This window comes from Ahaetulla prasina, chromosome 16, assembly GCF_028640845.1.
Source record: "Ahaetulla prasina isolate Xishuangbanna chromosome 16, ASM2864084v1, whole genome shotgun sequence".
Taxonomy (NCBI): domain Eukaryota; kingdom Metazoa; phylum Chordata; class Lepidosauria; order Squamata; family Colubridae; genus Ahaetulla; species Ahaetulla prasina.
Window position 1 is genome coordinate 13,789,105 of NC_080554.1, and position 20,217 is coordinate 13,809,321.

At 54.5% G+C, this 20,217-nt stretch overlaps 1 protein-coding gene across 5 annotated transcripts in view; it reads left to right on the forward strand.

Annotated features, from left to right (window-relative positions):
* Positions 1-17,969, forward strand: part of VAV2 (vav guanine nucleotide exchange factor 2) — a 138,742-nt gene extending 120,773 nt beyond the window's left edge. Inside the window, exons 11-29 of one of the 5 annotated variants that reach the window (XR_009152310.1) lie at positions 205-273; positions 547-633; positions 1,296-1,381; positions 1,762-1,894; positions 3,105-3,214; positions 3,479-3,580; positions 5,224-5,312; positions 5,884-5,946; positions 6,336-6,352; positions 6,692-6,707; positions 8,042-8,169; positions 9,195-9,269; positions 9,521-9,573; positions 11,783-11,899; positions 12,430-12,517; positions 12,604-12,727; positions 14,246-14,298; positions 14,664-14,818; positions 15,026-17,969. Coding sequence is in view for 4 of the 5 variants with exons in the window: in XM_058159449.1 (XP_058015432.1) it covers positions 205-273; positions 547-633; positions 1,296-1,381; positions 1,762-1,894; positions 3,105-3,214; positions 3,479-3,580; positions 5,224-5,312; positions 5,884-5,946; positions 6,336-6,352; positions 6,692-6,707; positions 8,042-8,169; positions 9,195-9,269; positions 9,521-9,573; positions 11,783-11,899; positions 12,430-12,517; positions 12,604-12,727; positions 14,212-14,298; positions 14,664-14,818; positions 15,026-15,073 (1,647 nt within the window). In the remaining variant the exon portion in view is untranslated. Of the gene's footprint in view, positions 1-204; positions 274-546; positions 634-1,295; positions 1,382-1,761; positions 1,895-3,104; positions 3,215-3,478; positions 3,581-5,223; positions 5,313-5,883; positions 5,947-6,335; positions 6,353-6,691; positions 6,708-8,041; positions 8,170-9,194; positions 9,270-9,520; positions 9,574-11,782; positions 11,900-12,429; positions 12,518-12,603; positions 12,728-14,211; positions 14,299-14,663; positions 14,819-15,025 lie in introns of all 5 variants that reach the window. The other 4 variants (XM_058159449.1, XM_058159450.1, XM_058159451.1 and 1 more) reach the window with 4 other exon arrangements.
* Positions 17,970-20,217: the final 2,248 nt, after the last annotated feature.

Below are 20,217 nucleotides of genomic sequence, written 5' to 3' on the forward strand. Positions count from 1 at the left end.
GTTGCCTCTCGGAAAAAGCACCCTTGGAACAACCAGGACCTGGATGACTGAGAATCTCCACAGACAACTCCAACCCTTGTTTCTTGGCAGGCCTCTCCTGCCACCTACTCCAGTGGCCTTGAACCCCTGGTATGGCGAGGTGGAGCAGGAAGCAGCCAGGCAGGCAGTGGATACAGTAACCCAGGATGATGGTTTGTCTTCTAGGAGCTGCTCAGCCACTCGTCCGACCGGCCAGAGAAGCAGCAGCTGAAAGAAGCATTGGAGGCCATGCAGGTGGGGTCCCGTGGGGGGGTCTTTTGGGGTTCACTCCACAGAGGCGCGTTCTGGTCTCTGACAAAGGACTGCTCCCCAAAGCCCACCTTCACCCCAGCTTTTCTCAGCCTGGCTTGGCCCCCCGGGGGGCCTGGGAATTGCACAGGCGCCCTGAGGCTGTTGGGCCAAGGGAGGCTGAGTCCAGAAGCGGAATCTGTCTTCTGCTCTCGGGGCTGATCTCTGCCCAGGGCCTTCTGCCGGCCATGCCACTGACTTCACCCATTCGTCTTTCAGGACTTGGCCATGTTCATCAATGAAGTCAAACGGGACAAAGAAACCCTGAAGAAAATAAGTGAATTCCAGAGCTCCATAGAAAACCTGGTAAGATCAAAGGAGCAGCTTTGGCGCTGAGTGACAAGCGGCAGAGAGGCCTCCCGGGTCTCCTGCCTGCTCTGGAAGCACCGGTGATTCTGACCATCCCGCTGGCCAGGAACAGGATCCTCGTCCAGGAGATTGGCATCCAGTAACGGCTGTTGCAAGGCAGCGATTGCAAATGGCCTTAGCCAGCTGAAGGGCACAGACGATGCCTACTGGAGCAGGGTCCAGGGCAGGGCAGTCTCCAAATGCTCCCAGACGCTCTAGGCTTTGCAGTGAGGGGCCCAGCACGGCCACACTGAGGAAGGGGTCACGGCTGTTGGGCGGGGGCTCTGATGCTCTTCCCCGATGACCGCAAGCCCGAGGCCCTGGCAATGCAGAAAAGGATTGCTGGGCTCAGCCAGCAGGCGTGGGAGGCTGCCTCAGTGGGGGCAACACCCAAGGGGAAAGGAGGCACCCCCTCCCCCTGCGTTCTGGTCTCCCCCAGTTTGCCTGCTCACAGGTCCAGAGACCTGGATCGCATCCAGGAAGGGGCTCCGCTGCCCTCTAACCCCCAAAGTGCCTTGATCCCCGCCCCCTTTCTGAGAAGGACAGCCGAGGGGCCACTTTGGAGTCTTCCTGGTTAGTGGGGAGTTTTGCCTTTTTAACCTTTGTTACCTTTCCTCCAGCCGGTGAAGCTGGAAGAATATGGGCGGCCAAAGATCGACGGGGAACTGAAGGTCCGGTCCATCATCAACCACACAAAGCAGGATCGGTGAGTGAGCAACGCAGTGAAGAAGGAAAGGCCTCTTCCGGGGGTCCTGGCTGAACAGAGTCCCCGAGGGCAACCCTTGTGCAGGGGTCTGAGTTCTCAGGACACGCTGGATTGAATGGGTTGGCTTCCAGAGGCAGGGACCCCACCCATGGCACCCCACTCAGGAAACTAGGGAGAGCTAGCATGTTGTATGAAGGCAACTTCCTTCCTCACCTCAGTCCTGGAAGATGCAGATTTGCTACCCCTCTTCAGCTGGCCTGGTTCTCCCAGTCCCTGGAGGAGAGGGGGGAGGATGGGAGCCCCTTCCCCAAGGCCTGGGGGAGAGGGAACATGCAGACGTGGTTGCTGAGTCCCGGTTTCCTCTTCTGATTCTGGGACAGGTATTTATTTTTGTTTGATAAAGTGGTGATTGTCTGCAAGAGGAAAGGCTACAGCTACGAGCAGAAAGACATCCTGGAGCTTCTCTGTTACAAGATGACCGATGACCCCACCAACAACAAGGACATCAAGAAGGTGGATGGTGCAGGGCCTCCCTTCCCTTCAAGGCCAACCTTGGGCGCTGCAAGGGGGGGGGAGAGCTCTAGCCGCTGGAAGCACATTTGGCGTCTCCCTGGGGGGCAGCCTTCCTGATGGTGCTCCAAGGAGCTGTAGAGGGCCAGCCCTCAAAGAGCCCGGATGCTCAGGCTGCCCAGGGACTGGAAGCTGTTGAATTCCCCATTCTTCAGTAGCCTGGGGGCAGGGGGGGCATCCCTGTGCTGTGTGGCCCCTTTAGAGAAATCACAGTTCCATCATGGGGGGGGGGGGTTACTGGGATGCCTGTGTCCTTTGGCAAGGTGGCCTGGCAACTGCCAGTCTCGAGCCACATTCGCCACAAGGAGAAGCCCCTTTCCTGGTCAGCTGCCAACAAGGGTTCCCACATGGAGAGTTGCTGCTTGAAGCGATGTGTGCATGGACCAAGGGGATCTCAGGAAATCCAGCCCCTCTTTTTTTCCCCTGCACAAAGGAACCCCTGTTCTTCTAGGGGTTCTTAGCAGGCGGAATCCCCCACCCACACGCTTTGGAGGGTGCAGACCCAGAAAGAGACCCCCCCCCTCCACTCATTCCCTGAAGGATTAAACATCTGGGCCACCTGGAACTGGGGGCTGTGGGGATGGGGAGAAAGGGGAACCCTTGTGGGATTTGGAGCTTGTTGTAACCCCTGTGTCTCCCCTTCGCTTCCTTTTGCTTCTCAGTCGCATGGGAAAATGGTAAGCCGCCTCTACCGATTCCAACTCTCTTGTGTTTTGCTGCTGCTAGACAACACTGATTGGGCATCGTCCAGGGGGCTGCATGGGTGGGGGGGCTGCAATTACTGTAGGAAAGCTTACAAGCAGCCCTGTGAGGTAGGCTTGTTCGACGAGGGTGAGTGGAGCAGATGAGGTGAAAGCATCTTTGAAGGAGAGGCAGCCTCCTCCTGGGTTCCTGCCAGCCTCTTTCGTGCTGCTGGTGGGAAAGAGAAGGGAGATGAGCCATGCCAGCCTCTGCTTCTGCCCTCCTTGAGCCGACACTGAATTCCCAGTCCTTGCGGCCAGAAACGGAGGGCAGTTGGCCAAGCTTGCTGCCTTTGGTGCTGCGACTCGGCCGAATTCAGGGTAGCGCGATGGCTGCCCCTGGCCTGTGCTGGCCTTGGGTTTCTCCTGCCTTTGCATCCGGCTCCATCTGCTCCGTCTCTCTTTCCCCACAGTGGTCTTACGGCTTCTACCTCACTCACCTTCAAGGCAAACAGGGATTCCAGTTTTTCTGCAAGACGGAAGAGATGAAACGGAAGTGGATGGAGCAGTTTGAAATGGCCATGTGAGTGTTCGGGGCCTGGCTGGGCCCAGACCGAAAGGCTGAATGGTCAAGAAGCCAGCAGGCGTGGCCGGCTCCTGCCGGTGGTCTTGACCCGGGCACTGGCACATACGATGCGTGGGCAGGACTAAGTTGTGCCCCATGGCCTGGCCCTGACCCAAAGGCCCCCTCGGTGCAAAGGGGGACCCTCTTCCCAACACCCCTGAAGAGGACCTGCCACTCGCTTAGCCTGGCCTGGGCTGAATGGGGCTCCCTTTCTTTGCCCAGATCCAACATTAAGCCTGAGAAAGCCACGGCGAACAACCACCAGTTCCAGATGTTCACCTTTGAGAAGACCACCAACTGCAAAGCCTGCAAGATGTTTTTAAGGTGAATGTTTTTCCTTCTTCAGGCACACACAGAATCCTCCGACGCTGCTGCTTCTTTTACTGTTGCCAAGTTGCATGATTGCAAAAAGTCTGGCAGCCTCACAGCTCTGGGGCTGCTTGCCCCACCAAAGCAGGGGCGTTCTTGCCCCAAGCAGCCCCTGAGATGCAGTCTGGCAAATAGCAACCGTTTCGGAGCCCACCTCTTCCAGGGCCCCACCAGCAGCTTACTGAATGCAAAGCCCCCTGTGTTGCTGGCCAGGGTCCATTATGGCCATGGCTCCGCCACCTTCCAAGGGCTCGGTGCCCCCAAACTGAGCAGAGAGTTTCTGCCTGCACTCTCCCCTCCACCCCAGAAATCTGGTGGGCCTCCCAGGAGCTCAGGTTCAAGGGGATGTGGCTGCAGCTGCAGCCTGGCCTGATGTCAGCACCCTGTTTCCACGGCGTCTCCCCACGCACGGCCAGGATGCCGTGGAAAAGGCCCAGGGAATGGGATGCAGGCAAAGACCACAAGGAAAGGCAGCTGGGAGACAGCAGGGGAGGGGCGGTAAATGTGGCTGAGCTCAGTTTTTACCATGGGTGTGTGTGTGTGTGCGCGCTCTGCGGCAGTTGTAAGTTTGAGGATCGGTCCAGTTTTTTCACTGCTGTTGTAACTTTGATTAACCGGCATTAATCAAGGGCTGCCTGCATATTTAAATGATCCAGTGATGTCATAGAAGGACAGAATGCAAGAACTGGAGGGGATTTGGGAGACCACCAGAGGTGGGTTTCAGCAGGTTCTGATCAGTTCTGGAGAACCGGGAGAGGAAATTTTGAGTAGTTCAAAGAATCAGTAGTAAAAATTCTGACTGGCCCTGCCCCCCCCATCTATTCTCTGTCTCCCAAGTCCCAGCTGATCAGGAGGAAATGGGGATTTTGCAGTATCCTTCCTCTGGAGTGGGGAGGGAGTGGAGAGTTTACAGTATCCTTCCCCTGCCACGCCCACCAAGCCACACCCACAAAACCGGTAGTAAAAAATGTTGAAACCCACCACTGGAGACCACCTGCTCCACCCTCCAGCCCAGTGCCTCCCTCTGCCTGTCTCTCTTTCAATGCATGGGCTGGGTGAGAGTGCAGTAGCCAAGCACAGTGTGGAAACTAGCAAGGCTCCTCATGCAGAGCCAAATAGCCCCAGGTCCTCAGATCCTGACCGCCCCCCCCCCCCAAGGTGACTTCTCACCTCGCACCCACTTGGGTTGAAGGCCACCCTTCGGTTATTTGAATTTAGGCAGATATTTGCACGGCTGAGGGTGCAGAGCAACCCAGAAAATAGCTTGGTTTTGTAGCCATTTGGGGCAGATGCCAATGGCCCTAGCAAGGCGGTTACAAGAGGGGGACGCAGCGGCATCCAGACCCTTCAGGGCTTGCTTCCCTGGCTGGCCTCAACCGAGGGTCTCCTTCTTGGCTCTGGGCCCCCAGCGCCATGGCTGCCTTCGATGGAAGGTGGGCTCAGCCCCCAGAATCTGAGCAGAAGGGCTTCCCTGCATCTCAGGAGAGGCCTGGGGATCTGTAGCCTTCCGGTATTGGGGAGCCTCTCCTGCTCCAAGGGGCTCCGGGGGGGGGCAGCTCTAGGCAGGCGTGCTGGGCTAGCAGCCTCTCTTTCCGCAGGGGGACCTTCTACCAAGGCTACCAGTGCCTGAAGTGCAAGGCGGGCGCCCACAAGGAGTGCCTGGAGGTCATCCCACCTTGCAAATTCAGTAAGTGATCCACGCATATGGTGGGCTCTGTGTGTGTGTGTGTATGAAAAGCCCCTTGCATCAGACCCTGCAGAGCTGCCGGCTAGCCCAGAAAACAGGGCAGGGCTGTTTCTGCTGCCAGGGAATCTGTTGTCCTGGTGTCCCCAGGCAAAGCAGAGAGCCTGGACTGTCCACTCCACTGCCCCAGGAAAGTCTGCTGGGCTGCCATGGCGACAGGCTTGGGATGATTCATGAGCCACGGTGGCGCGGTGGTTAGAGTTGCCTTATACATTGTAAGCCGCCCTGAGTCTTCGGAGAAGGGCGGGGTATAAATGTAAACAAACAAAAAAAAAAAAGAGTGCAGTACTGCAGGCTCCTGCTGCTGCCTGCCAGTTGCCTGCAATTTGGCAGTTCGAATCTCACCAGACTCAGGGTTGACTCAGCCTTCCATCCTTCCAGGGTGGGTCAAATGAGGACCCAGATTATTGGAGGCAAGAGGCTGACTCTGTAAAATGCTTAGAGAGGGCTGTAAAGCAATATATAAGTCTAAGGACTATTGCTATTCGCTCCAATGACTGCCTATTGATCTCAGTGCCCTGCATCTGTCTCTGGGCTGCTGCGTCCCGAGAACTTGGACTTCTTTCTCAAGGAAAAGGTATAATGGCCGAGACCCCCTTGGACAGCTTCCTTGTTGAGGGTCCCCGTCAGCCTCTCACCCGTCCCAGAAGGGCAGAGCAGCTGCAGAGACACATCCCTTCTGCAGCCATTTACAGGATTCTACCTGTCATAAATCGTTTTGAAAAATATATTTTGCCCTCCTGTAGCATTATCATCATTTAACAAATACATTTGTAACTGTGAAAAGGCAGTCTAAATATTGAAGGTGGGTCAAAGGGCGAGGAAGGGGAGAGATTTGGAATAGGAAGAAATGAAGGGGGGGGGAATCCAGGTGGTCCTGAGATTTGCATGCACAAACTCACCAGCTGAGCTGCTCCTCTTAGGTGGCTTCTCCATTAACCAGCCACTTCTAACGTTGCCTTCTAGGTTCTCCTGCTGAGCAGGTAAGCAGTGCGGCTCTTCTTCCCTCATTTCTGGGGAAGGATGTGGGGAGCAAAATGCCAGAGGAAGACACTGGGGTCACCCCCTTTTCTTAGCTGCGAGGCTGAGTCCTTGGTTGGTCCTGAGATGGGGCAGACTCTTCTCTGCTACTTTTTCTGTCCTGATTTGAATGCAGGGGAGGGGGGCCTGCAGCTCAAAATCCAGACTGTTGTATCTCTGGAAGGCCTTTGCTGGCGGTGGGGCCTGGTGGGGGAGGGTCAGTTCTAAGAGCAAGAGTAGCTTGTAGTCTGGACAAAAGGGCTCCAGGAGATTGAAACGTCTTTCTTTTTATTTCTGGACAGGAATCACTGAATCTAGGTAAGCCTCCAACCTCTTCCTCCTCCCCCTTCCCTCCTCCCTCCTTGACTGTAGCCGGGCAGCTTCCTGGTTGGTGCTTAAAAGCAGAAAAGTTCCAGACAGAACAAGAGTGATGGCCAACTACAGTCGGCAGAAGTGCCTGCGTGGTTGCAGCTGCAGGAGCCCCAGGGAGCAGCTGAGGGCCTGGATGTCCCCTCAGGCACATTGAGTGGGCTGCTCCCTGCCAAGCAGCAAACTGGGAGAGGCAGAAGAGATGCCAGGGCATCACAGTGCAGAAGGCAGAATGGGGAAAGGAGAGGACAACCGAGCAGCTACTTTCCGTTGCGGGCAAAGCGATGCCTGCCAGTCTCAAGCGAATGCCTTTCCCTCGGCATGCTGGCATTTCCACCCAGCAGAATGTGCCCCAAGGAAAGGCTTCAGAAGGGTAGCAGCTCTTATTTACTTGTTAGAAAATCATCATCCTCATAATCCCTTGCGGGGTGGAGTCTGGGCAACTAAATGGAGCTGAGTGTTTACTGGCCGGATGCCCTTCCTGTCGCCAATGTAGAGTTTTGTTCAGCAGATATAATCTCATTGTGCCCAGAGAGAGAAATATCTGCCTCTACCTAGGATCGAACTCACAGCCTCCTGATGGTGAGGCGAGAGTTCCATATCTAGGCCACCACATCACCCACTTGCCTGTTAGAAAATGTGCCCCTTAAATCAAAAAGCAGAGTTAAATCCCAGCGCAGTTTGTCCCTTTCAAGATTTGTGCCGGGGGTGTGTGAGAGGTTTCTGTAAGGGAGGGAGCGACTAGCTCAGCAGATGAAGCCAGCCAGCCCTCCCTTTCCAAATCCTGTAATTTGCTAACCTCTTCCACTTTATATATTTTATTATTTTAATAAGCTATCTAGAAAAAAAGTAAGGGAAAGCAGACATACCGGTATTCTTACGCTAAAAAATAAAGTTCATTGTGTACCTTCTGCAGTCAGCCATTTGTCAGTAAGCCCCCCCTCCTCCCCCCCCTGCAAAAAGTGTCCAAGCTCAGGGGGCAGCTGCTCCGAGGCGGGGGCTCCCCTTTCAAAAAGAAGCCAAAAAGGGGTCCTGGACCCTTGAGCCTTTGTTAAGAAAGAGCTGGCTCTCTAGGCCTGCGCTCTGCCCCTGCCCAGAAATGGGGAATGGCAGCTAAGGGTGAGATGGGCCCTCCTTTTGCACTGGCACTGGGCACCTCCTGCTGGGCGGATGAGCAGTTGGAAGGGGTCTTAAGGCACCCCCAGGGAGTGGCCTCTGCCACGCAGCCACGGCCTTGGCTGAGAGATCCATCAAGGCCCCTGCTGTTTCTGGCTTATTTCTAGGTCCTAAAATGGTGGCCCTCCAGAATTACCATGGCAACCCAGCTCCACCAGGGAAACCCGTGTTAACTTTCCAAATGGGTGAAGTGATTGAGCTGCTGCGAGGGGAACCGGATTCCCAGTGGTGGGAGGTGAGTGGATCCTCCAGGAATGTTCAGGAAAGAGGAAAACTTCCTCGGCTCGTTATCCATGGAATTCAGCTCTGGATCCTGCCGGGCATTTTAGCAAATTCTTCAACTCTATTTGGGATGAGGAGATGCTGGCTAGGACGGGGACCTCCCTCTCTCTGCTGGGTTTATTCAACAGCACCAGGATTTGGGGCAGGGAGTCATCCTGCCATGTGGGACCCAGCATCCTTGTCCAATCTAGGATCCTGCTCTGCCATCTGCCCAGGTTGGACTCAGGGAGCCTGGCATCCTGGCTTGTGGGTCCAGCTGAGCCTGAAGTCTGCCTGGGGTGCTGCTGTACCAAACAGGAAGAAGCCTGGGCTGAGCCCCTTCCCCACAGCTGCAGGGGGGCTCTGGGCAGCCAGCAAGACATGTTGGCTGAAGGAGTTCCACACCCGGGGCTTTAGCTTACCAGGTTGCAAAGCCAAGCAAGATTGTGGGCCCTTAGCACACTTGCTGAGTCAGCCGGTTGCACTAACATGTTCACATTACAGAGACGCCATCGTTGTGTCTTGTTGACTTGTGTGATGGGTGTTTTGTGAATCTTTGAGAGAGTGAAAACCTCCTCCCTTGGTAGAGAAGAAAGAAACCTACACTCAAGGTGGACAAAGACATTGCTTCTTCCTTTATGCCCTTGCCTGGGTTTCCACCCCACTCAGCAGGAGGGACCCACTCTGGCATAAAAGTCTCTCTCTCTCCCCCTCCCTCCCTCCCTCCCTCCCTCTCATAGGTTTCCACTGCTCTCCTCTCCTCTGCCTTCTGTGCATTCGCACGCCAGGCAGTGGACCCAGTTGTTCCTCCTCTTCCTCATCAGCCACCGCCAGATCTGAGGTCTGACAGAGGGCCCAGGCTCCGTCTCTGTCTCCATCTGTGAGAACTCCATTCCCTCTTCCCCCTCAGATTGTCTCCCACTCCCACGACTCCTCCTCTGATTTGGCTGCCTGAGGGCGCAACAGGACCCTTGTGAGGGACTCTTCTCTTTCTTCTAGGGGAGGCTCGTGGTGTCCAAGAAATCTGGCTATTTCCCCAGCTCGTTGGTCAAGCCTTGCCCGGTGGAGGCGCGGGTAAGAGTCCTGGGGCCAGTGAGCTTCAGAAGCCACAATCAAGGCCCCACCCCCACCCCCATGACTGAGCCCCTGGACGAATGGCTGCTGCAGTTTTTTTTTTTTTTTAGTTTGAAGACCGATCCCTGCTCCTGGCACTGAGGGTATTCTGTCCCACTGCTCACAGCTCGGACCACCCCTGCGTGGGATGCCCTTGGGAAGAATTCCCCCACCTAATCCCCCTAATCCCACCCCTTTGTTCTCTGCTGCAGCCTCCCAACAGCCGCCCTCCTTCGCGAGAGATGGACTATTCCACGTACCCCTGGTGAGTTGGGTGGGTGGGGTTGGCTGGGCCCCTCCCCCTAATCTGGAATCTCCTCCTTGGTGGGGAGATTGTGCGTGGGGGAATTGAAAGTGAGTGGGATGCGGGGGACAGTTTCTCGCCCGCTGGGTGCAACCAACTCTCTAACCAGCATTGCAGTTCTTTGAAATAACCAGCACTCCGGCTGGGAGGAATAAAATGGGAGGCCCTCAAAGTGGATCGTTTCTCTCCGAACCCACTTGGCAGGCGTTCCTTGGAAGAGCTCCCAAAATTTGGAGTGTCATATTTGTGGAAGCCTTTCTTGGTTTTCTAAAACTTTCCCAGTTGCACCGGTGAAAAGGGGAAAAAAGCAACCCTCCCTGCCCTGTAGGACAGAATTCCCCAGCGTTTCCAGCTCTGCAGACTGGGTGGTGGTGGGAGGAGATAGTTTTGCACGAGTGGCCGGCAAGTGTGCATGCACAGCTCCATTTGCACAAGTGGCTTGCATGCGCACCTGCCCCTCACACAAATGGAGAGTGGGTGCGTTCACCGGTCATTTCCACAGCCCAGTAGTAGAGCCCTCACATGGCCCACGGATTGGGGAGACCTACTGCAAGACTTCCCCCCCCCCAAGTCTCGCTCAAACAGAATAAAGAGCATTGTCCCTTTGTCAGAAAGGATGCTGGGAAGGCTTCCTTCGTGTCGGAGCCTCTTGTGGCTTTCAATGTGCTCTCGCCTCTTCATCCGGAGGGATTATTGCAGTGGGATAGATGATGGCAGAGGACCGAAGAGTCCTGATCTTGAAGTGGCATCCTCTTCATTGGGTGGTTTTCTGGAAGGTCTTGCTTGAAGCCACAACCTGGAGCCACAGGAGAGAGCCTCGTTGTCCCCCAAGTTTGCAGAGATGCATGTTTGCAGATTGAGGTTAGCTGGAGAAGAGCCTTGGGACTGGAGCAGCAGGAGGTGCGAAGGGGAAGACCCAAAGGTCCCCAGGGAATTCTGGCATGAGACCCGGCTTCTCCCAAGGATGTCTTCGGGAGCTTCTTCACTGGAGGCTTTCAAAAAAAGACCTTGGACTTCCCTCTGTCAGAAACGGTGTAGGGTCTCCTGCTTGGGCAGAGTGGGGTTGGACTAGATGGCCTACAAGGCCCCTTCCAACTCTGTTCATCTGTCCCTTGGAGGTTCCCAGCAGAGGCCGAGAGGTTCAGCCTTTTCCTCTTCATGATGGGATGCCTGATTCGGACCATCCCCTTCGCAGCTGATTCAGAATGGGAATAAAATTTAAATTAATTTTGCTAGGTTAAAGAACAGCTGCGATTAAGAAGATATAATTTAACAGAGATGGATACCAAATTACTATCGAGGAAACAAGAATTAAATGGAGAAATCTTAGAATAGAGGTAGCTGGCTCGATATGTTATTGATGAAGCAACCCTGGAATAATTGTTTGTTAAAATTAAACACGAGCCAACTGTGTGATGTGGCTGTAAAAGAAAGGCAAATCCAGTGCTGGGCTCCATCAACGGCACCATAGATGCCACGACAGAACAACTCCAGAGTTCCTGCTTGGCCAAATCGCCATTCCTTGGTGCTGCCCGGTGCTGCTGGGTGCTGAGCTTTAAGAAGTCTTCAGAGAACTTAGAAGGGAGTCAAAAAAAGGCAATAAGGAAAGCATCCGGTAGAGAGCCTTGAGAAAAGAAAAATTGAAGACTTTCTGGAATACGTCACACTGGAGGAAAAGACCAGCTCTCTCTGGCCACAGAGTGCAAGCTGTGATAGGAGAAACTCCTAAGACCAGCTGGATGGTAGATTCAGTGATCTGGAGAGATGGGAGGGGGCTGTTCCCTAAAGGAGAGGCTGGATTATGGGTTGGATTCAGGCCCTTCCGTTCCAACTCTGGGATTTTGTGGGCAAGGCGGGGCTGAAATACAGAGCCTGATGATGGAAGACTTTCTGCAGCTCAGGGTTTGAACTGTGAGCTGAGCTTTTGGCTAGTGGACGTTTCCTTACCTGCCTAGGGAAGACCTCTGGGCTGCCAAGGGCTCCGGCAGGCGAGGCCCCGTTTCCCCAAAGCCCTGCAGGGCCACAAACACCCAGTGGCCGAGAGGGAGGGAGGGGTGGCTGCTTCTGCCCCCAGACCGAGCTTCCCAACTTCTCTCCCTGCAGAGCAGAGCAGCTTGGGCGTCTGAGGTATCTAAGGGGGATCTCTCCTAACCCAGAGGATGCATCTTAGGTTTGCAGGCAACATGGAGAGGCAGCAGACGGACAACCTCCTGAAGCAGCACGCCAGCGGGACCTACCTGATCCGGGAGAGGCCGGCCGAAGCCGAGCGTTTTGCCATCAGCATCAAGTCAGTGGCTCATGAAGGGCAGCTTCTCGCACCCCTGAGGGGCACGCAGGCCCTCTTCCAAAAACAGGGGATGGGTTCACAGGGCCCTGCTGGACCCTAGCTAGTTCCTATCTTCCTATTCCAAAGAGTTACACTTGGCTTAAGAGGTGGCCCTGAGACAAGCATCCTCTGGAGCCCCTTTTAAACTGGCCCTACAAACGCTTTGTCCTTGCTGGAGGAGAGCTCTTGCTTTTAGAGTTTGCCAAAGAGAGCTTTTCTGCTTCTAATAACGAGTCCAAATTTAGCCTGGATCATGGTCCTCCCTGGGAGACCCCATTCACATCTCAAGCCCTCAGGGGAGGGGGTCTGATTGGCCTCCCCAATGGAGCAAGCCTTCAACTGGGCCTCCAGTATTTCAGCACAGAGGGAACCCCACACCGAATGGGACCTTTGGCAGGTTCAAGCCCAGCTCTGCCAGCCTTTTCCATGGGGCAAATCTGGAGGGTTTTGGCTGCGATGATGATCTGAGAGCTCTGCCCTCTCCCTTGCAGGTTTAATGACGAGGTCAAGCATATTAAAGTGGTTGAAAAAGATAACTGGATCCACATCACAGAAGCAAAAAAGTTTGAAAGCCTCCTGGTACGTTGGGATTTTGAGCAAAACAAGCCCTGCCTTGGACCTGGGGGGCTTCAAGGGGCTCATGGGCTTTGACCTGTCTTCTGCAGGAATTGGTGGAGTACTACCAAGCCCATTCGCTGAAGGAGAGCTTCAAACAGCTGGACACAACGTTAAAGTATCCATACAAATCCCGGGAACGTTCGGCCTCAAGAACCTTAGCTCGATCCCCAGGTAAGGACTGCCTCCGTCCTGCTAGGGGTCACAGAGCAGATGGAGAGCTTGCAAACAGCGCCCCCCCCCCACTTGCTCCCACAAGCGGAAGCCCTGTGGCTGCACGGCTGGCACCCCCAGGCTGCCCCTTGAAGACCCGGTCCCCACCAGCGGGTTCCCTTCCAGTTGGCCTGAAGGTCTGGCTGGCCGGCAGAGAAGCCCAGCGGTGGAAAGACTCCTGCTATGGGGATGGGGCACCCCGCAACCTTTCAAGACCCAGCACCCCGTGGCTCTTCACCCAGAGCAGCTCCCGTAGTGGCTCAGCCCAGCAAGGGCGATGGGCCCAGTCTAACCAGGGGCAGCCGGTGGCTGCTTTTCAATCAGTGGGTTGTTTGCAACAAACCTCCAGCTTTCCGTCCCCCCAACAGCCAAACTCCCCCCACAGCTGGGAGGGCCTGGGAAAGAGACGGTCCTCCCCCGCTTCTCTTTTCCTCTTGGGAGAAGCTCATCCGTGTTTCTACCGGCAGAAGGAAGCCTCAGGGCAGCATCTCTCAAGCTCTTTATAATCACAGAAATACCAAAGAAATTCTAAAACTGCCCCGAGGCTGAAACAAAACAATTTTAACACCTGAATTTGAGTTTATGACAAGAACGCTTTGGAAGGGGACGGGTCTTTGCCAGATACCTCTGAGCCTTGATGGGGAGAAAGCAGGAATTCCCTACCCTCTGCCCTGCTCTCTCATGAAAGCACCCCAAGTGACCACAGAGCCCCCCCTTCCTCCCGCGGGTGAGGGGTGGGTGATGAAGGGGCTGGTCTGAGTGTGGACAAGCAAGTGGACCGATAGCCTCTGCTTGGCCAAATGAACCCGAAAGCTCCATCCAAGTTTTTTATGGCTCAGGCCGAGATTGCTTGGGTGGTCCTTCCTTTGCGATTCTGGCTCCATCCCCAAAACTCATTTGGACGAGGAGGAGGAGGAGAAAGTCTGTGGCTGAAGCTGCTCCTGCATCTGGGCTCTTTGGAGGGTGGGGTGGGGCTTCCAGATGCCTTCAGTGGTCCTTTCAGATGCTGCCCACTTGCTTCGAGCTGCGCTTCATAGTCTGGTCGGCCCTTGCTGGGCAGCCGCATCTGAGAGCAACTGCAGTTTGGTGCTTTAAGGAAAGGGGCAAAATCCTTCCCACGCACTGAGTCCGCTGGAGACGGCCTTCCCTGGCCCTGCAGGGGACCGGTGCCCTTCCCAGGCCAATGCTTTGCTCGCTCCGCTCCGGGCCTGGCTCCCTCTGCCAACCTCAGCCCACAGGGGGCCTTCCCTGGGAGAAAGCGGGAGAGGCTGGCCAGCCACGCAGAGCCCCTCTGTCTTCCTGTCAGAGCCGGGTGGGTTGGGTGGGCTTTTGCCCTGCCTTGCTGATTTCTCCCCTGTTTCGTAAATGTCCTCCTTTAATACTGTCTCCCCCCCCCCTCCCCTTTCTCCTGCTGCCTCCATTTCCCTCTAACTTCTTTTCTGCAGCTGCCTGCGCTTCCTACAATTTTTCCTTTCTCAGTCCTCAGGGCCACCACTTCACTTCTCAGAATCCCTCCACTCCTTTTTGGTCAGGTAGATATAGCTCTCTCTCTCTCTCTCTCTGTCTCGCAATACACTAAATATAGTAGGTGTATAATATCGATATCTCTATGCATGCAGAGGCCCCCATCCATTTGCTGAAGGACAGTGACACCTGTTGGCCATCTAAGAAAGGACGGGGTGACCCTCTGCCCACAGCTGGCAGATCGGCCACCAGATCCTAGTCCAGCTTTGGCAGGGCAGCCGAACGGCAGCTGAGAAAGGCTCCTTGTGGCCAGAAAGAAAGAAAAATTCAGCCAGAAGCCACAGAACGTTGCTCTCGCCTGCCTTGGGAGATGGACAGGCCGTGCCGTGGGAAGCCCCTTCACTCTTCTTCCTTTCTATCTCCCTCCCCCCAGTCTTCACCCCTCGGGCCATCGGGACTGCAGTGGCCAGGTACAACTTTGCTGCCCGGGACATGCGGGAGCTCTCCCTGCAGGAAGGGGACGTGGTGAAGATCTACAGCCGGATCGGCGGGGATCAAGGCTGGTGGAAGGGAGAGACCAATGGCCGAGTAAGTAGCCTCTGGAAGGGGCACGGCCCTCTCTTGCCACTTTCCTTTCCAAATCGGGGAGGGGGCATCCAGCCAGGGAGCAGCGGTGCATCCAGCTGAGCACAAGGCCAGGGCTGGGCCCTGTTCTCTCAAGCCTACTCAGTCATCAAAGCCCCACCAGGCCTGGGCTGCCCCTCCGTCCTTATGCTCCCTCCTGGTTTCTTGCAGATTGGCTGGTTCCCTTCGACTTACGTGGAGGAGGAGGGGGTGCAGTGATGCCCAGACTGGCAGGAGCTACTGTTCCCAAGGGCAGCCCCAGCCCGTCTCTGGGCCTCCGTGGGAAACAGGACTGTTCTTCCAGCACGAGAAGAGACCCTCCCTGGCCCACTCCCCAGGCCCTGGGTGTGAGAGCATGAGGGGCTTGTGCAGCGGTGGGCGGGGGACACGTGTGCGCATGGGCAAGGCACAGCTGCTTCTCTCCCACCGATTTCCTGGCACGGAAGAACCAAACGCCGTTTGCAGAAAACCACGAACCTGGGGAAGGAAGGAAGGCAGGCAGGACGGACCTGATGGCCTGGCCAGAAGTAGCTGCACTACAAAGCCTCCTGAAGTGTGGAAGATGGGCTTGGTGGGGTACTAGAAGAGATGCTTCTCTAGGGTTTGGGAGGCACAGGAGGATGTTGCAAAGAATGCCCTCGGCTTAGGAATTTTGTGCCGGGGGGCTTCTGCAAGTCCCAGCGTCCACTGTGGCTGTGGGCCACCCGAAGCTGCCCTAAATGTGAGTGGGCCCCTTTGTGATCCAGAGGAAAGAGTCCACCCGGTTATCAGGTGAGCATCCCCAGAACTGCTGGGGTTCTTCCTGAGCCTGTCTTGAATCCGGGACTGCAGTGCAAACACCCGACTGAAGGGAAGGAAGTACAAGAGAGATGCGGGCTGCACCCCACGGGCCCCACGGCTGCCTCTCCCTCTGCCGTGTGGATCTTTCCTCCGTCCGAACTGGCTGCCAGAATGGGCCCCATGGCCCCCAGGAGCCTCTGTCAGTCGCACAACCAGCTTGACCTGGCATCGCTTGGGCTTCTCGGGGCCCGCCGATTCCTGGTGGCACCGCTGCCCCCCCGAGTTCCCCAGAAAGCCTTTGCATCTTTGCTCATCCTGCTGGCAAAACGGTTTCCATCCATCCAGGACCCCTCAGAGCTGTAGGGGCTTCTGCTGGGAGACGAGGCTGCCAAAGAGGATTAGCGTCAAATAGAAGAGGCGGCGTCCACATGGCTGCCACAGATGTGCGCAGATCCCCCGCAGGGATCTCTCCAGCATTCGGCTCCCTCCCCACCCCCCAAACTCTGGGGAGTTGCCGTGAAGGAGGAATCTCTCTGCCTTTCAGACTTTGGGGAGATCCGCTGGCCGCGTCCAGGCACTCAAGAGGCTTCAGCTTTCCCTTCCAAACATGCTTCAGGGAGCCCCCCTGGGCACTGAGCCGCTTCCCTGGCTTCCTCCGCTCTCTTGCCAAAGGCCAAGGGGCTGCTCGTGGGGCAGGAGCTTGGCCTTTCCAGGGGGCAGAAGCCAAGGTCTCCAGGGAGCTGCCGAGACCATCTGCTGCCCCATAGCGCCCTGGGATTGGCACAGCAGCCCCTCCGCCTGCCCGCTCCCAGCAAATCTGCGCTTGAATGCCCAGGCAGGTCTGGAACCCTCCAGCAAAATGGGTTCGCCTCCATTTTACAGAGAGGTTTGCCTGAAACCAGCCTCACGTTTAAAATCCTCTCCAGGCTGCTGCTTCTCCCCTTTCGCCCACTGCAGGCAGCCTGGCAAGCTGCCATTCCCTGACCTGGATGCCCCTCCAGAAATGGGGCTGGCCCTCGGCCGGAGAGCAGGGAGATCTTTCAAGCGTTGTTACCCTTTTCACTGAGGGAAAAGAGAGAAGCAGAAAGTCACCCCACCCCCATGGCTGATCTCAACAAAGCTGGGTGGGGTCCCTGTAGAACTCTTTGGGTCAACAGGCAAATCCCCCCCCCCCCCGAGTGAGGGAGCTCAGCTGCCTCACGGCCCCCCTCTCCCCTCCCCTTAGACTGAGGCAACTGAGGGGTGGGTGGGTAGGTAGGAGGAAGAAATCGGGAGTCAGTCCATCTGGTCTGCGAAAACCCCAGTGGCCACTAGATGGCAGAAGAGGGACTTTTTGTCTTCTCTCTCTGCTGCTCTCTAGCTTTTGCCTGGAGTGGATTCAGCGCTGGGAGCTGGGCTGGGAGATGCTTTGCAGAACCAGAGCAGAGAAATACACTGCTGTATCTCCCAGACCTCTCGCTAGTTCCTCCTGAAGCCCCGAGAGGATTAGAAAGAGGCATAAAGGCACCAGGGAGGACCCACCGCAGCACACCCAGGGATAAGGGGAGGGCATGCAGTGTGTTCCTAACAGGCCCAGTCAGCTGGCTCCTTTCTCCTCTTGGAGGCAGCCTCTCTTCTGTGCTGCAGGTGGGGCCGAGGCCTCCAGGAGAAGTCCAACCCTGAGGCACCTGCTCTCCACCTGTTGCATCCCTCCTTTCTTTCTGGATCCCTCCAGAATTCCCCCCCCCCAGTGGATGCAGTGGGGGAAGGTGGGGGAGGAAGAGGAGGAGATTGACTGTGACCCCGTCTGTAGAGAAGGACAAGCAAAAGAAAGCCAACCGCTGAATCACCACATGCCTGCATTTGCTGTGAAGTAGGCGAGGGATGAGCTGGCGGTGGAGTTGCAAGGGCAAGAGAAGTGTTGGGCCAGGACCGGGAGGTTGAGAGTGAAGCCCACTCCTCGCTGAGCCAGCCCCAGGAGACCTGCCCTTACAGGAGTCCATCGAAGTTTGGAAAACGAGGTTAGGCAAGAGGAAGACTGAAAAGAGGCGTTTCTTCTCAAAAAACAAGGGAACACAATGCAATCGTACTTTGAGGTGACCCTCCTGAAGAAAAGTCAAAATTATTTCTTGACTGAAAAAAGGAAGGCTGTTTTTTGTTTGCTGATGTAACATTTCTTTTTTCCCCCAGGAGGTGTTTGGTTTGTAATTAATTACTCTCCCCAGCCACTCTCCTACTTGTGAATAAGAAAAAGGATTTTTTATTAAAAGGGCAAAATATTGTACATATATTTTGATTTTGCAAAAATGTTTTTAAAAAGAAATATAATAATGGGAAAATAATACGGACAACGTTCTCTGATGTGTTGGTCTCTTTTTTTACTTTCTTTTTTGCACTGTCCTAAATTTTGGTCAGGAAGGAATGGATGAAAAATGGTAATATATTTAGATATACAATATCCTTAATTCCCAGCACTTAGAGAAATCTCTTAATTTCTTGAGCAAACGCTTTTCCTTTGTTGAGAATTTCCCCTCCTTTTACATGGTTTCCTCGGCCACCCAACATCTGAACACACCAGGCATCTTAACCTATTCTTGATTTTGTGCCATTTAGTCATTTTGACTCCTAGAGACCAGAGAGATAAATTTTGTCCATGGTGATCTGTCCCCAACCTTTCTTTCAAGTCGCCCACAGGTGCCCCTGCTGCCAGTGAAGTCACATCTGTTGGCCCACCTCAAAATACTTATGCTGTTGCAGTTGGAGGCAGCTTTGAAATGAACCAGCTGCAAAGATAAAATATTAAATACGGAATGAGTAACATGTTGACTAAAAATGGTATGTTTTAAATCAGTGGTCACCAACTGGTGGTCTGTGGACTACTGGTGGTCCTTGAGAAAATTTTGGTGGTCCACAGAAAAATTATTTGCATTTTTTATATTGCACTAAATCAGGGGTCCTCAAACTACGGCCCTGGGCCGGATGTGTGCAATGAATGTTTCTGTTGCTGCAGAGAGTCTCCCGCTTCAGGATCTTTTTGTGCAGGTCGGAGGGGGGAAGAAATTCTGACCTGGGGTCTGCTTCAGCCTCCTGGTGAGGGGCTTTGGGCGAAGGCTGGAGGGAAGTGCCCCTGGTGGCAAAGAGCCGAAGGGCCTCGTTCCAGTGGGACTGCCTCATGGCCTGGAACTGGCTGACCATCTCAGCCCACTGAGCCTCCAGGCACCGGTACCTGGCCCTGCACTCCCACAGGTCTTCTCTCTGCTTGGAAAGCCTATGCTCCTAGTCCTCAGTGAGATGCTTTTGCTGAGCCTCTTTTTTGGTCAGATCCAATTTGAACTGAGCCAGCTGTTTTGCCAACTCTTTTTGGTGATGGCTGCTTAGCTCCAATAACTGCCTCCTGTTGGGGCCCTAAGGAGCCCAGGCAGGCAGGCAAGGAGTGGCTGGGAGGGGAGGTGCAAGTAGAAGCTGGCAAGGCACCCCTTGACGTGAGTGACATTGAGTTGGCCATGCCCACCCAGTCTACATGACCACCTAGTCACACCCACAAAGCCGGTTATTAGGCAGATCATATTAGTGGTCCATGGAATTTAAAATTATGAATTTAGTGGTCCCTGAGGTCCGAAAGGTTGGTGACCCCTGTTTTAAATGAATCCTTCTATGTTTCTCTGGACAAGTCTAGCTTTCATTTCCATGTAACCAAGTGAGCAGAAACACACGCACTCACCCCCTTCCCCCCTCTTTTGCAAGACCACACCCTTTTTGCAAGTTACCTTCTTTTCTTAAATTATCTTCACCAATTTCCCATCTTTATAAGCACTAAAGTGCAAAGATTCATTGACTTGAGTTGATGTTTCGCTGCAGTTCAGAGTTAAACTAATAATGGCTTTCTTCATTTTTTCTGTTCTAACATAATAAACTTGGTCTGTAATATATTCATTTCAGACCTGCATTGCAATTGTTTAATATTTGCTGCAACAACGCAGCATCAGCTGCAGAGGCAGACGCTGAAGATACATTTATTGCCAACTTAAATTTTATTTTATTCTACACTTCGCTTCCATTGCTCTTTTTATATTCCTTTTGGCAGCAGCCCTTAAGTCCCATATCCATACAAATGTCTAATAACTCAGTTCTTATTCTTAATCCAAATCAATACAGACCATTTCTCACTCAGCTGCTGAAGAGCCAAATCTGATCTCTCTGCCTGGCAGGTGGTTTGGAGAACTGGTAGCAAAGATCCCTGCTCCCACGCCCACCCAATCGCCCGCTTGCCCACTTGTCGCTTCTTTCCAGCTCGCTCACTTTTCCTGCCCGAATGGTAGGATTAGGTTGTAAAAAATGCTTTTAAAAGTAAAAAAAAAAAAGATTGTGTGCCACAGCTGATCCCCCCACCCCCGTGCGCTGTTCTACTTACCCCATGCCTTCTTTTGGTGTGCACTGTGCACGCCAGTGGTGAGTTTCAAAATTTTTTACTACCAGTTCTGTGGGTGTGGCATGGCTTGGTGGGTGTGGTTTGTTGGGCGTGACGGGAAGGATACTGCAAAATCTCCATTCCCTCCTGATCAGCTGGGAGGCAGAGAATAGAGGGGGGCGGGGCCAGTCAGAAT